This window comes from Amblyomma maculatum, chromosome 4 (genome assembly GCF_055883805.1).
Source record: "Amblyomma maculatum isolate TAMU_Amacu chromosome 4, ASM5588380v1, whole genome shotgun sequence".
NCBI classification, from domain to species: domain Eukaryota; kingdom Metazoa; phylum Arthropoda; class Arachnida; order Ixodida; family Ixodidae; genus Amblyomma; species Amblyomma maculatum.
The window spans coordinates 37,420,771-37,435,810 of record NC_139347.1 but is presented as its reverse complement, the minus strand read 5'-3'; the positions used below and the strand labels follow the sequence as shown (position 1 = coordinate 37,435,810).

At 46.2% G+C, this 15,040-nt stretch overlaps 1 protein-coding gene across 1 annotated transcript in view; it reads right to left on the bottom strand.

Annotated features, from left to right (window-relative positions):
* Nucleotides 1-15,040, bottom strand: part of rno (PHD finger protein rhinoceros) — a 48,278-nt gene that overhangs the window by 15,706 nt on the left and 17,532 nt on the right. Inside the window, exons 6-13 of the mRNA XM_084601113.1 lie at nucleotides 13,366-13,404; nucleotides 13,093-13,256; nucleotides 11,391-11,449; nucleotides 10,920-11,009; nucleotides 7,561-7,742; nucleotides 4,458-4,563; nucleotides 4,308-4,373; nucleotides 3,691-3,795 (exon numbers count right to left, since the gene is read on the bottom strand). Of these exons, the coding sequence (XP_084457239.1) occupies nucleotides 3,691-3,795; nucleotides 4,308-4,373; nucleotides 4,458-4,563; nucleotides 7,561-7,742; nucleotides 10,920-11,009; nucleotides 11,391-11,449; nucleotides 13,093-13,256; nucleotides 13,366-13,404 (811 nt within the window). The remainder of the gene's footprint in view (nucleotides 1-3,690; nucleotides 3,796-4,307; nucleotides 4,374-4,457; nucleotides 4,564-7,560; nucleotides 7,743-10,919; nucleotides 11,010-11,390; nucleotides 11,450-13,092; nucleotides 13,257-13,365; nucleotides 13,405-15,040) is intronic.

The following is a 15,040-nucleotide window of genomic DNA, read 5'->3' as shown; positions in this document are numbered from 1 at the left end:
TAGGGCTGGCACGTCGGGGCTAGAAGGTGACTGTAGCGTCTAGCCCCCCCGTGGCGCATTCTTACGAGAATGAACCCAGTCAGTTCAGTTCAGTCGTTCAGTCGTGTCCGACTCTTCGTGACCCTATGGACCATTTCACGCCACGCTTTCCGGTCTCTCACTATCTTCCTAACATCACATAACTTCATCGGCAGTGCCTCGAGGATGCCATCTAACCATCGCGTTCGCTGCCTACCCCTTCTCCGGCGACCCTCAACCTTTCCCAACATCAAATCTTTCTCCAGCGACTCCTCTCTTCTCATCAGATGACCAAAGTAGCTGAGTTTTAACTTTAGAATTTGACCCTCCAATGAGCAGTCAGGGTTTATGGTCGACAATATCGACTGATTTGATCTTCTGGCAGTCCAAGGAACTCTCAAGAGTCTTCGCCAGCACCACAATTCGAACGCGTCAATTCTTCGGCGGTCAGCCTTTTTCACAGTCCAATGAACCCCCATACCCTCAATTTCTTTTTCTAGCATAAGCTTAGCCACACAATTTTGGTCAAGTGTTATACGGTCGAACCTGGACAATTCGAATTTTGATTATGTAGAACTCGCGAAATATCGAAATATATATCGAACGACTGGTGAAACTGAGTTCGATATACGTCGCAGCTTTCCTATACTTTTATATGAGATTTTCAAGGGGATATTCCGTGAGTTATATATAACCAAAATTCGATATATCCGGGTTTGACTGTATATCGAACTCCAAAAGGACAGTGAAATAGTAGTTTGATATTTCGATGTATAAAAACATGCCAACTGATGAGCTCATCCGTAACCCAGAAACGTGAATATAGTGTACCCATGCTAGTGCCATGCTTTCTGCAGCAATGAGCCTGAATACTGCACGTGCGCACACTGAGCGTCATCTCGCGTCAGGCGTCATAAAAAGGGACAAACTAGGTGCACCTCCAAGTACTGCACTGTGTATGCAATTGCACACTCCAAATATTTCGTAGAAACCAATCAGAGTGTTAGAGCTGATGCTGCTCATACCTAGCATCTCGCGCTGCCTGGCACAGTGCCCTTGGTGTTCACATCCAAGCTGAAGAGGACGGTGCTTTGGGAAAAGCCACTACTGAACATACGAGATCTAATTCTGTTACTAGTAAACTATAGACAATACTAACTCGGTAAAAATAGGCTACAGTTTATTTCTTCATCTCCCTCAGCAGCGAAACAGAGCACGCGAGAGCTGACGCAAGCCTTGGGCCAGTAAGGCTGGCTTTAGCGCAGAACAACCAATGCACAGAATGTTAACTTCTCCGTATGACAGCAGTGTCGCGTTGAAAACGAGCACACCAAACCAAAGACCACTTTCAAGCAGGCACACGATGTTCCACTGACTGCACAGCCAACACAGCTCCGCGCGCAACAAATATTTGTGGAGTTTCACATTCCGAAGCGACTCAGGCTATGAGAGACGCCGTAGTGCAAGACTCGGGAATTTTTGACCACCTGGTGTTCTTTAACATACACTGACATCGCACAGCACACGGGCACCTTGCTTTCTGCCTCCATCAAAAAGCGGCTGCCGCGGCCAGCATTTTGTGCCGCATCCTTGGGCACAGCAGTCGAGCAACCTAACACTGCACCACTGCTGCGGGGGGTGAGAAATGGTCATGCGGGTGCTATTAGGACAGAAATACCTTGAAGTGGCACTGCACACAGTTCATTATATTGAATGTTCTGCTAAACAGGAGTTCGATAAACGCGAATACTCCTTTTATATTTTACATGGAAGCTTGAAGGGAATCTGAGTGCAACATAAACAATAATTCGGTACACCCTGGATCGACGGTATTTCACAATGCTTGTAGCTCATGCATCTTTTACGTGAGCACAACAGTAGGCATAACCATGACAGGAGGGTCCTTCACTAAACCAAAACAGCCTGTCTGCCTATTTCAGTCTGCGAGCTTTGGCACCCAAGCATGGGGACGACGGCTATAGGCTGCACATTTGCTAGTGATAATTTTCCCCTATTTTTTAGAAGCCATCACAGAGTATGAAGTGCAATGCGTGCTACCCTTGTCCTCGTGTAAGTCAGTAAACCGAAACAGCATGCTCATCACAAAAATTTTGCAGTTTGTGCAATGAAGCCTCCCTACAATCTTTCTTTTCTTTCCTTACTTTTCTTTCTTTTGGAGAGGAGGAGGGGGGAGCCTGAATATTTAAGGTTTAACAACGAACTATAGTAACTTTTACTTGTCAATTTCATCTGATGGACTTCATTTAATTACCTATTTAGCGTGGCTGTATGTCACATGTAAGAGGCCAAATACAGAGGCTTTTTGCGAAAGCAAAGACGACGGCGATAAGGATTACATGGACCAACGAAGGATTAAGAAGATGAAGAACAAGTAGTCGGCGACATGGCAAGCGCTGATTGGTGAATAGAAGACGATGAAGACGACGATAAGGACATGTATCAACGTGGAGGTTATAAAACGGCACGATATGGAGAGGCAAGGGGGGGAAGCCAGAGAAGCGGAGGCTCAGGGAGGTGAGGGACGCCTTGGCTGGGAGTGAGCAACGCCGGCTGCTGTACCGGTGGCCTCATGTTCTACGGCACTGCACCGTAGACTCCCTGCTGTTCTCGAACCGGTTCCAGGGATTGAGCGACTACTCAGCCACCTGCTACATCCAGGGGCACCTCTAAAGCTCGCACCGTCCACCTGTACCGCCCAGGTGGTTCCCCTCAACGCCACCGCGAACGCCAACGTTGCTTCAGCCCATGCTTCAACGGGAGGTTGTCCATTGCGGCCAACAAGACCAGCTCATTGCAAGCCAAACGCCACCTCAACAGCGACGCCATTGCCTGGACCCACGAAACGCGTCGCCCGCTTCGAACTGTGAGCTCGACAGCATCGCATCTATCATTAGCCTTTTAGGTTGTGTTAGTTTTTTAATAATTTTGTTTGCATGCTAGCGTCGGTGTGTGTGTATTAAATGTGCGTCCTTTGGGCACGGCTGGCGTCTAGTTCATGCTTTCGGCCTGAGCGTTCTCCGGAGATCTGTGACGCTGTAATGTGCTTTTTTACGAAGCTTTATACTGAACAGACGTTTTACTTGATTCAATATTCGAAGCCAGTTTTTCTCTATTCCGTTTGCATTACAAATTTGCACCACATATTCGTATGTATACATTTCACTCTTGTTCCCTCAAAACTGGCATCTGAAATTGCGAAGTTGGCCTGTATGCGAAAATGACCTATTTGCAGAGTGAATAGTAGTGCCTTGAGCTGATGTCCGTTCCTGGCAGGCTGAGTGAAGTTCCAAAAAATCGGCGGCACAACAAATAATTCAAACTACACACTGCCTGCCCACCTAACTGACACTGGTGGCTGACTGATTTTCATGACAGGGAAATTCGGAACTACAGGATCCCTGGCAGTGAAGTTTGATTTTAGCCAACCAGCTGCATGCGAGTACAAAGGCAGGAAGGGACGCCTTTTCATCACCCTCACCTTCAATCTTTTTACCTCCTTCTACTGGTCTTGTGGATGCACTGTTATACGTTTTTGCTTTGAATTACGCACACCACTATGTCACCATGTGAAGAGTGACGAGAGTGGGGTGCACACATCATGCTAGATTTTTTCTGTCAAAAATAAATAAACAAATGGCTAAAAGAACTCACCTTGAGCTTAACCTCGTCATCAGGGTTGTCATCAAAGACTGCTTTCATTTCAAGGCTGTTCTCAAACGCACAGGTGACGTGGTAAGCCCGCTTGCAAGCCTTCACCTGTAACGAGCATTGAACCTCTCCTTTTGGATACTCATTCCCATACGTACACTTTACTATACTTGCTTAACCACTAACCTTAATTTGAGCCTCCATTATCTAACACATACTCCTTAGCTTACAGTAGTAGTAAGCTACCATATTACGCACAAGCCCACTCGACATAAAGCCTCTCCTTAACCAAGCTGTGCAACATGCCTGTAAGGCCCAGAACTGGTGTGCGCATCTAGGTCTAGCGTGTGTGTCCAAGGGTACCTGCAAGTTCATTTCCTATCTAAACAAGCTGCCTGAGCTGGTAGCTCCTGCCAACTCGGCCATGTTGTGCGATCTCATGACATCACACAGTCCTTCCCATTCCTTTTATGTGGTACAGCTGGCAAATACTTTTGTGACCTAATTTCTCTACGCCTCGAGTAACCGCATAATTTTTATTTAATTTTGCAGCTACAGAAATCGTCCAAGGCTTGTGCAAGCCAGTGGCAGACACAAATGAGTTGAGAAGCTTCACTCACGGAACACTGAATGCAGGCGCCCATCCGCTCTCGACAAAGGCAACAGGTCAGGGCCCAACGACTAGGCTGCGGAGAGAAAACTGGGCTATAAGCAACTGTCAGGACATTGAACACTCGAAGCAAACAAGGTAAAAACACACTAGCACTTACTGGGATCTGAGAGATTTTTGTGATGGGCTCCATCTTTTCGACGCAGCCGATGCTCACTTCTGGCACCCATAGGGCACAGCTCACATGAGCCCACTTTTGGCCGCTCCTGGGAAACAAAAATATATAAGGTTGGCACGCATGAACATACCATACTAGCTAGCACACTGGTTGATATGTCAAGACAACGCTATGACTTTGTGGCCCAGGAAAGAAACACAAATATACTTTGAAATGTCGTGTTGGTTTATTGACGGAAGCTCAGAATCGTCAACACGCCCCATACAGAAAAAACCACTTCTGCTGCTTTCCCTACAACCTGCTGCATCCAATCAGTGAATGCGAGGCATTTATTTACCATTCAATCGTCACCAGCGGAGTCTTCCGACTCAGAGCTGGTACTGTGCTCTGATGCACGTTCACCCAACAAGCCGCCTTCACGCCCGTATTCACAAACGCGCCTCGACTTGACGCTCCACCTCCACTCCTTAGAGCGGAGAATACAGCCGCTACTCCACTCCAGGGCCGATTCTGATTCATGAACGCCGCTCGGCGTTTCCTCCGACAAGTTCTCCTCGAGAATACCACCTCCACTCGGAGCAGCGCAAGTGGCATATGGGGACGAGATTAAGATAAACTTTTGGCCCGAAAACTGCGTGCTGAACTGTGTAACATGATCAGTTTTTCATGTCAAGTCTTCTAAACAACTTTCACAAACGACCTCAACGTTAACACCATAGTGTAACTTGTTCTGTGGGCTGGATGAAAAGGGCGGCTGTGAAAAATGGCTGAAAATGTTTTTGCATCTGGCAACAGTCGCTGCTGGTGACGTAGGCTTCGAGAAATGGTGTGAATACTTCGGTTAATTTTTTGGTGTGAGATCTACGCTCGGCCTTTGCCGCTTTGCCTTTTTTTATTGCCAGGCTTTGACAGACCTTTTTTTTTTATTGACAGGCTTGACAGACTTTTTTTTTTACCAGGCTTTCACAAACTTCTTTTATTGCCAGGCGTCAAAATACATTGCAGGAAAAAAAAAAAGTACAAGCCGCAAACTCCTACGAGCATGGCTCTGGCCTGCTCGGAGGCGAGCTAAACATGCGCGCTGCTTCGCAGCGCATTGCAGCTCATGCACGCTGAATTCGACTCTCCAGAAGAAAATGCCGTGTGCGGTTTCCAAACAAGTAGGGAGCCCGAATTGAAAATGTGCTTGAAAAGCCATGCTCTTTGTCGGCTGCGAATATCCCTCCGTAGGAGGAGCACACCAACGCGCTCCCTTGACAGCGCCGCGCCGGCCGTGCGTCCGAAGACCTACTACGTACCCTCGGGCGACGAGCAAGCCATTGATGTCCGCACAGTCCCACCGCGCCTCCGGTGCTCGCCAGCTTACTGGATACAACACGCTGTTCCCCCACAAGTTCGGCGCCGTCTGCGGAAGCGCGCGGGGCGAGTCACGGAGAGTGCGCCGCCGCAGCCAGACTCCGGCCGCGGGCGAGCTCACCATTTGGCCAAATCGCGCCTCAAATCTGCACTCGGTGGGCTCCGAAAAGGTTATCCATTTATCCAGTGACGACTTGAAATGTGCCCGCGCCACACACGCGCAATGCGATGATGCGACATCAAACAATACAGACGTCGGTGGCTGATCACAGTTATCCATGTTCAGTGTGAGCGGCAGGGACGGCCAGAGGCTATCCATGACCACATTCGTAAAACGATAGCGTGCCAGAAGTCCCGGGTCACTGTCACTCTCAGCTGATGCTTTAGAGAGAGGTTCGATGCATCCTTGACGTATCTTCTTTCGTGAAACGTTTGGTATGCCGGTAGAACGAATTCCACACAGCGAGCGAGCGATGCGATGTCGGCAATGTTTACAAGCGGAGTGGCAGTCGAGGAGCAGCCAAGGTAGCGCTGTCGCAGACTCGAGATTCTCGAGAAAACTCAAGTTTTCTTCGCCGCTGGAGGAGCGGTTCGAGTGGAGATTGTTTTCTGAATCGAAAAACAGGCCTCGAGGGCCGCTTGGAGTAGAAGTTCGAGTTAAGGCGTGTTTGTGAATACGGCGGTCAGTCCCATCTAAACTGTCCAAGATCCAGATCACCTTAAAACTATTGGATACAATGTCTGTAGACAAGGAGTTCCACGCGGACAAAAATCCAGCCAAGCACAGTCGCGAGCGGTGCCCTCTTGGGCCTTTGGCACTCACGTGCCTTTGACAGTCGCAAAACAAAGATGGGGTGGCCGGGGCTGGAGATACCGATATGGATTGCGAAAGCTTGGCAGAGGGAACTGATAATGATGACCCATGACTTCAGGAGCCATTCGTGGGCAGCATCTGGAAGCTCCTTTGCACGTGCATTTTGAAGGCTATTCCCAAGTGGGTCGTGGAAAGTTTGGGTGCGGCCTATACACAGGTGCAGCCTATACACGCATTTGTACAGTATATCCAATGAGCATAGAAGCTAGCTGTTGCAGTGCCCAGCATTCATGGCATGAAAATCAGAAGCATGCCTCTGGCAGGTGACGTCTGACAGGTGACATCTGGCTAGTGACATGGATTGCAAAAATGAAGGTGCCTGTGTCAAGAAGACACACAGACAACAGCTTTTCAGCAGAATGGATTGTGGCCACCAGCCACGATCGATTAAACCTAATGGGTTGGGAGCCCCACTACGAGTGAAACCTGGCATTATTCACAGTGCAGTAAGAACTTATCTGACAGCAGACACCTGTCACCATCAGTTGAATTAATTAATGTGAAACCATTAGAAGCCTCAGCAGGGGGTGGGGCTTGGCATCTCTTAAAAAACTAAAAAAACGAACATTCCTTTAGCAGATGGTAGCTGGCAGATGACATGGTCAGGCACTAATTGGCTGTTCAGCACTTTAAGAAGCAATATAATGTAAGGTGTAAGGTTTCTAAAAACACTAAGCATAGTCATGACTCACTATGCAATTTAACATGACTCGCCGCTTCACTAAGTAATGCAATGCTTTCGCGTTTTCATGCGTAAGCTGCCTCTGCCAATTTTTTCCTTTGGCAACTTGAGCGCCTCAGGCTTCTGACATTGGATATATATGAACAGGAAAACACAGGACCCTATACACGGACCTTGTGCTCTTCATGGCTCCTCCCCGGGCAGGGCACAGCACGCAGGGTGGCCGAATGCCCAAGGCACAGGTACGGCACACCCAGGACCCTTCCGGGATCCGTTGAATGCCATAGCACGCCTGATGCACACACAGGTCACACTGGTCGCAGAAAACCATTTCGTTGCCTTCCTCAGAGTCTGGCTGCAGAAAAAAAAAAAAAAAAAGGAAAATGTATTAAAAAAGAAAAGAGGGTTACATAACCTTATGTTTCCATGGCACTTTGTTAAAAATGCATCAGCAGTGCTTTAAAGGGGTAGGATAGCAAGCACATTGTTTTTTATTTTGTTTTTATTCACATGGCAGTGTAATCGGGATCCACAAGAGGAGCTGCAGGTGGGAGCCATTAAAGCTGTCGCATCACACCCTTAAAAGCGGAGCTTAGTTGTTTCTTACTTTTTTGTGATGTACAGTGGAATCTCGATACAAGTCTTATGGGGGGTCAAGAAAAATATTCACATCATTCAAAAAGTACAAAATTTGCATACAGAAGCATGTGATATGAATTCTCACACAGATCTGTTTATGGCTTACAGCATTAATGGCCACACACCACCACTCACTAAATGTGCGTAGTATGTACCGTGCTATTGGTGGCTGCAACAATGGGAATGCACGAGCCATGCGCCACTACTCAATGCATGAGGGTTCGGTCGCAGATTGTGCATTCATATCATCTGTAGAGAGCGGGGGAGTTTTTGGAAGAAATGCCCTAAATGCTGCACATTGCAAACAATGCACTCGGCCCAAGAAATATTATTATTTTAATTAATATGATTGCGTCATTGAAGCTATACTGTACTAGGCGTTGGTAAATATGCAACGCCATATGGCATTCATCTGTGTGGTAAACAGCCTTTGACATAAATTTAATTCAAGTGGTTTATAACTGTTAACAGACGGAAAATTCCCCCTTTGCAATACAAGTGAACCAATATCGGTGAATAACCGAATCATTTTTTTTTTTTTTGTCCAGCTCTGAGCCACCAAAAGTGAACCTCGCTTTACAAACATGGCTGAGCTACACTGATGTAGATGTAATTTTTACGCATTTTTTTTTTTCCTTTCCAGTGTACCATGTTTAGATGTACATTAAGTGCAGACGAAGTTCGATACCATATGAAAAAGTGAATGAGAAAAGCTGTTATAATTACATTATACAGTTAAACCACTACGTAACGAACCTCCATGTCGCAAATTCCCCAATATTACTAAGTTTTTCAATTCCCCACGTTTTTCAAAGCCCCATTAAGCTCATGTATTTGAAAACTTGATGCCAGAAATGACAGTGGACCTTTACATAACAAACTCAGTGCTGACTGTTTCTTAGCTAATACCGAACTACTGGAAGTTTGACAGAACCCAGGAGCTTTCATGACGACGAAACATGAACTGACATGAGAGGAACAGTTACAATCACAACCAGCGAGTGCAGTTGATACAACACACCGTGTTTCAGCCCCTACTGCACATCTATGTGGCAAACACAAGTCTAAGTTGCTTTTGCTTTTGGAACCTGGCACTACAATTGTTCATGCTCAAAAGCAGCAAAAAATAACAGAACAAAAAAAAAAAATAAAGAAAGAAAGAAATGGGGGCAAACAGTGTGTGTCTATCAACAGCACTGGTTGCTTGCAAACTCTTTCATCATGTCGGTAGAGGGAACAGCGGAGAGCGCCAGCAACGCGACGCAAAAGAGTTGGTTCCTGGAGAAACGGCAGTGGGCAGTGACAACCTGTACTAAGACGCAGGCACTTCCTTGCTCGGCGGCTGTGAAACGTGCTACCCTCACATAGACCGACTCCTCCGCCACTCCACTTCCGCCGCTCCCTCGTAGCCATGTCATGCAAGCTGCGGCGGAAGACGGAGGCTGCTGCAGCAGTTGCGCCACACCCTCAGCGAGATCGCGAAACAATCAATAAAATGTAACTTCAAATCATTCTGATTTACTGTAAATACTTTCAAGGTGGTTTCCCTTACAATCAATTTTTAATCTGGTTTTCACTGTCCATTGTCCTTTTGAGTCTGCACGCAACAACTGCATATAACGATAACCTGGATGTAACAAACAAAATGGACATTTTACAATTTCGTTATAACCAGGTTTAACTGTAGCAGTTGATCGACTTTGCAAACAATAGTTCAGGCTTCTGCAATATTTTGCTTTACAAAGGAACATTCATGCACCTCATACGAATATGAAAGTTTGACTAATGATATTTCGACATGGACTGTTTGGAGCACAAAAGTTTACATTTTTCAGTTTGGAAACGGATGACAGCAGTAATGTGGTGATCTTTTTTCTTTCTTTTTTCACATAAGAGTTCATTTTCTCAGCCCAACCTAGGCATAAACGGGCCTTGTTCTCACAACCAGTTAGACCTTTGCCACATCATTTAAATGGAGGCCCTCAAATAGACTGGCCTGGATAAATGTCGCTACTTTCTGCCCATTGTTGCCACTTCAACTAATGGTGCGCTCTTCATGGTCATTAAAGGAGCCTTAGAACACTTTGCCCAGAACAAAGAGCACAACTGCATGGAAAAAAAAATTATCTGTGGCAGATTAGACACTGCTGCCTGGAGGTGGAGCAGATGGGGGAGGGAGAGTAATACAGGGATACAATTAGAGACACTCACATCTGCACGCTTCACATGGGCACCGTAGAATTCCAGTCTCAGTCTTTGCAACTGCCATTGACCCTGTGCAACTCCGTTCTCGTTTTACACGGCTCGAGTGTGCACGGCAACGCGTTTGCAGCATAGCCCGTGGCTGTGTCGCAGCCTGGCATTGCCAATGCGTGGTGGTGCGAGCATGACGAAAGCATGATTCTGGCTCAAACACAACCGAATTCAGTAGCCGACCAATTTTTTGGACTTCGGTAAGTAGGCCTTGCAAAATATTTTGGACTTCGTTCAGGAACCATCTAAAATCCCATAAGTTTGAAATTTTCGCAACTGGTATTCCAGACAGCGTAGGGTCCAAAAGTGCGATTTTTCAGACGAACACAGACGCGAAAAATACTATAAAGACGGTTCTTCAACTGAAAAGTGCTTTTTTTGGTCAGCAATTGTGTCTCAAAACATGGAAGGCCTCTAGACAAGCCGAGCCTTTACATTGGCACTTCTCGGCTTGCTCGAGAGAAGTATTTGCGCTAGCTTTTCTACACAAGGTATCAGGCCACTGCATGAAATACAGCACAAAGTCATACATACAATGCATAGTTTTCTTTTCCATGTAACCAGCCTTACAGGTAATACCAACACCAACAAGAGCAATGGGAAGAAGGCACACAGATGAGGACCAAGCAGTGCAACATACCGAACGGCAGACATCACACACCACGTCTTCATCATACTCAATGCCCAACCCTTGCTCCGTCCGGATTTCTGCCTGAAGCTTGTCAAAACACTGAAAAAAAAAAATGCAAGGAGAGTGCACATGTAAAACTTCCACTACTGCACCACTACAGCAGCAAGAAAATAGCTGCAAACTCTTATATAATATTCCAAGCAAAGTCTTATCAAGCGATTCATGAACTGACACAAAGGAAAAAAAAAAAAAAGCAAAGCATTAAGTTCAAGGTGTACAAAACAGAGGCTTAGTATGCACTCCTCACGGATGGAGTGCATACTTAGCTTTTTCCTATTATAAAAACTGCTGCAAGTAAATGTAGTCAAGTTTCTCCATCTCCAGCTAGCAGTCTGGATTACACTAATCAGTTGTACACCAAGAGCTGCAGCCAGGTATCTACAAAAATTAACTGCCCCAAAAACAAAATTCATGCCTTACCTGGGTCTCAAAATCTTCCAGCATCAATTCCATGGTTAGCTCAGGCAAGGGCTCCAGACCTTTATGACAGGAGAAGGAAACAGAAATGAGCATTCCAACACAAGCAGACCTCAACAGGGTGTTTCCACGTAAGATCAAACAAAGCATGGCTGGCTGTCTTTTTATATTTATTTCAAACTTTTATGTGCTGTTGCCTGATGACTGGAAAGAAGAGATCTGCAATTGGTTTTGCTGCCAAAATATTTCCGAGGCACAGGGAATTAATATGACAAAGAGGTGGAGCGTCGTGCTTATCTTCTTTGCTCTTTTGGCCAATTTTGGTTATGAGTCAAACAAAGTATATAAAAGTTAGGTAGCTGAAAATTGTCTGACTAAATATTTACATGTTTTTACTTGTATTCAGTTAATTTTCGCTTTTCTGGGTAGTAGAGATGTTTTTATAAAATTTCTCAAAATCGGCCCAGGAAAGAAAATGTTATCTACTTTGCAGGCCTTTATCTCAAAAGAGGTTTACGGCAGAGCAGCAATAATCTCCAAGCTATGTTCTTAGCATACTTATCTATCAAACTGCTAAAGCTCCTATTTATACAATATTTCAAAGCAGGGAATGATCGCACTAATTATTTTTAAAAAAAAAGCGAACAATAAAATTTCTGAGGACAATAAAAAAAAAAACGATTTTTTTTTATACTTTGCCCACCTATTCTCCTCTACTTCAGCTTTCAAAATCATTAAAATCATATTGCATAATAGTGAAGCACTGGTAGTTACGGCCAGTTCAATAAGACCCTTACACAAGAATTGGCAATTGTTGCGGATACAACTTCTTGCCCGCTAAGTGTATAACATGCAAGCAGGATTGGATTTCAGGTTCTTAAAAAATGCCCAGCAGTATGGAAACAATGTCGACGGATTTGAGGATACTAATTTTAAAATGATTTGTTCACCGGAGCGGCCATGAGCGCCGGGGTATGTGCACCCCAGACGTTCGTTACCAGACACCGATAACACGGGGGTGAAGGAAGCGAGATGAGAGCACTATCATAGAGCTTTGAGTGCCTAGGCGCTTTACTTGCACGGGCGACAACCGCTGCCGCATGAGAAACTGCTGCATCAGATGCGATCGGTGGAAAGCATGAACGTGGCGCTCCAGTGGCAAAGCAAGGTATCGAATGCCCCCTCCCAAAGCAAAACTATTGGTAACCGGATGCTCACGCCCCCTCCCAAAGCAAAACTATTGGTAATCGGATGCTCACGCCTACCTCCGATGACGCCAACGCCAGCCAAACGGCCTGAACTGGGTCTATTGCGAAGCATTCGATCTGCTGTTCACACTTCTCGGGGCTGTCTCGGACAACACCACCTTCCCATTCTTGTCTGTGGGGCAGCGTGACAATGAACGCTGGGGCCACCAGACACAGTCGCAGCAAGGTCCACTGTGGCATCAACGTCACTACAGGTGGCATTAGCCTGTCTTGTGCTAGTCTGCTGCACATGCGTGACTAAGAAAGGGCATCCAATTAGGAGGTCCTAATAAACAGTTTTCTTGCGCTATTTCTCAATGTGCTGTTCTACACAACCACAGGTGTGGTCAATGCTAGCCGAGTGATGTTGCCTCTGAGCACAGACCTGTGGCCGTGCTTTTAGAAACCCCATCAAAAGCTTGGGAAAAGGGACTTGGACCAAACGCCAACATACTCACCGTAAGACTTGCGATCCTCATTGAATACTCGAAGCCAGTTCTGATCTAAGCAGTCGAGGTCATAGCGGCAGGTCTTTTCGGCCAGGGTGCTGACATTGGTCAGGACGTGGAGATCATTGGAGAAGAACTCATCATGTGACAGCCGGAGAAACTTGTTAGGAGGTCTGCCAGGAAGGAAAAAATAAATAAAACAGGGGGCTCAGCACAGTAACAAAGCCAGCAGAAGTTTTTCTAAACCTTCATGCCATCTTTATTACTGCAAACAAAACTCACAGCTTGAAGTCGTTCGATTTGCTCTTTTTCTTGATAGCCCTGCATGGAAAAAAAAAGAAAGTGATAGTCACTTCATATCGGCAACTTCAAAAAATTACTGCAGGTGAGCACTAGAGGTTCCTTACATTCCCAAATGAGTTGGTTCACTTCATTACAAATAAACTGAACGCAATCTATTGCGGGCATCTGAGCATCAGCAAGATCTCCTAGAGTCCCACAAATGATAAAAGCTGAAGTTATATTGCATCGCAACTGCTAAAAAGTGGTGGGAGACATAATGAATAAACATCACAAAAAGCTCACCAGAAACAATTCAGCTTCCCCTAATAGCTAGCAAAGGGATAACATTCATGGAACCTTTGCTCTCCCTTTACACTTACCAAGACCGAAGGGTAGTTTATAAGACATACTACCGGAATATATAACCTTCAAAACATTTACTGTTTCGCAATTTTTCGGTTTTTAAATGTCGCATCCCAAGGCAAACAAGGAGGATTACGGTCTGTTTCTCATGAGCCCAACGTGGAGTAGTGGTTTGCGCGCTCGGCTGGGAATCAAAGGGATAGTGGTTTGATTTTTGGTCGAGATGGCGCGCATGGAGTCAAGAAAGGCTTCTGCCTTAAATGTGACCAACTGAGCAGGGTTGACTGGATGATGCTTTTGCGCGGGAAGTGCAGCCCCTGCCTGCAGTCCGTATTTTTTTAATTTTTAATTTTCAATTGTCAACATCTGGTGCTGCACAAATTCTAAACGAAAATATTTTTAGCAATGATAGTCAATATTATCAGAGTCCTTCAATGCTTTTTTCTGGTCACGAAACTTCCGCCTCAGTTTCATATAGGGTCAGCACTGGCCGCTAGAGGCGCCGCTGGGCACTGAAGGGCACCGAGCCGCGGCGGAGCCGCCTGCCCGGCCCAGCCGGCTTTAAATCACGGGAGGTATTTGCACCCGATTAGTCGAAAATTTCAGAGTCGGTTTGGCTTTCCTTCCAATCTAGTCTAACAACACTATGACGACCTTCCATCAGAAAGGTGCAGGGAAGGAAATGACAACGCAACGACGTACAGATACTTCTCTGAAGCAGACGATTTGTGTACAACTGCGCAGCTTCCCGTTTATTCTGAACTCCCCCTTATACATTTTTGAACGTGATGCGGCTCACTAACGCCTTGTAGACGACGATATAACGCTGACGATGTTGCGAGAAGGAAACGATATGCGCTACGAGGACAGTTGCTTGCCTGCTGTTTTCGCATCGTCGTTTTCGATCTCAAATCTTGAAGCGCGTAACCGTTAGCTTGCAGTTGGCGAAATACACGCAGAAACATGACCGTAGTCCCCATTCAACACCTCCTAACTGTGGTCTGACAGCTCAAGCGTGAATCCCGCTTTCAAGACACGTATATGTAGCTGGCAGTGGAAGCGCAGGGTCGGACAGAGCGTTTGGGCTTGTCGATGCGTGCGGACGGGAGCGTGTATCAGGCAAGCATGTGATCGGCTAGCGATCGCGACGCCGATCAGAACCTACCATGTCTACCATCGTTACACCAAGGCCCCGCGGGGAGCCAACGTCAGGCTCTGGTCCCCAATGTCCTCGACACTGAATCAGCCCCGCAACGACCTACCTGCAGTAATTTTTTTTTTGCTCACAGCGCAACAAGAACGGGACACGAGA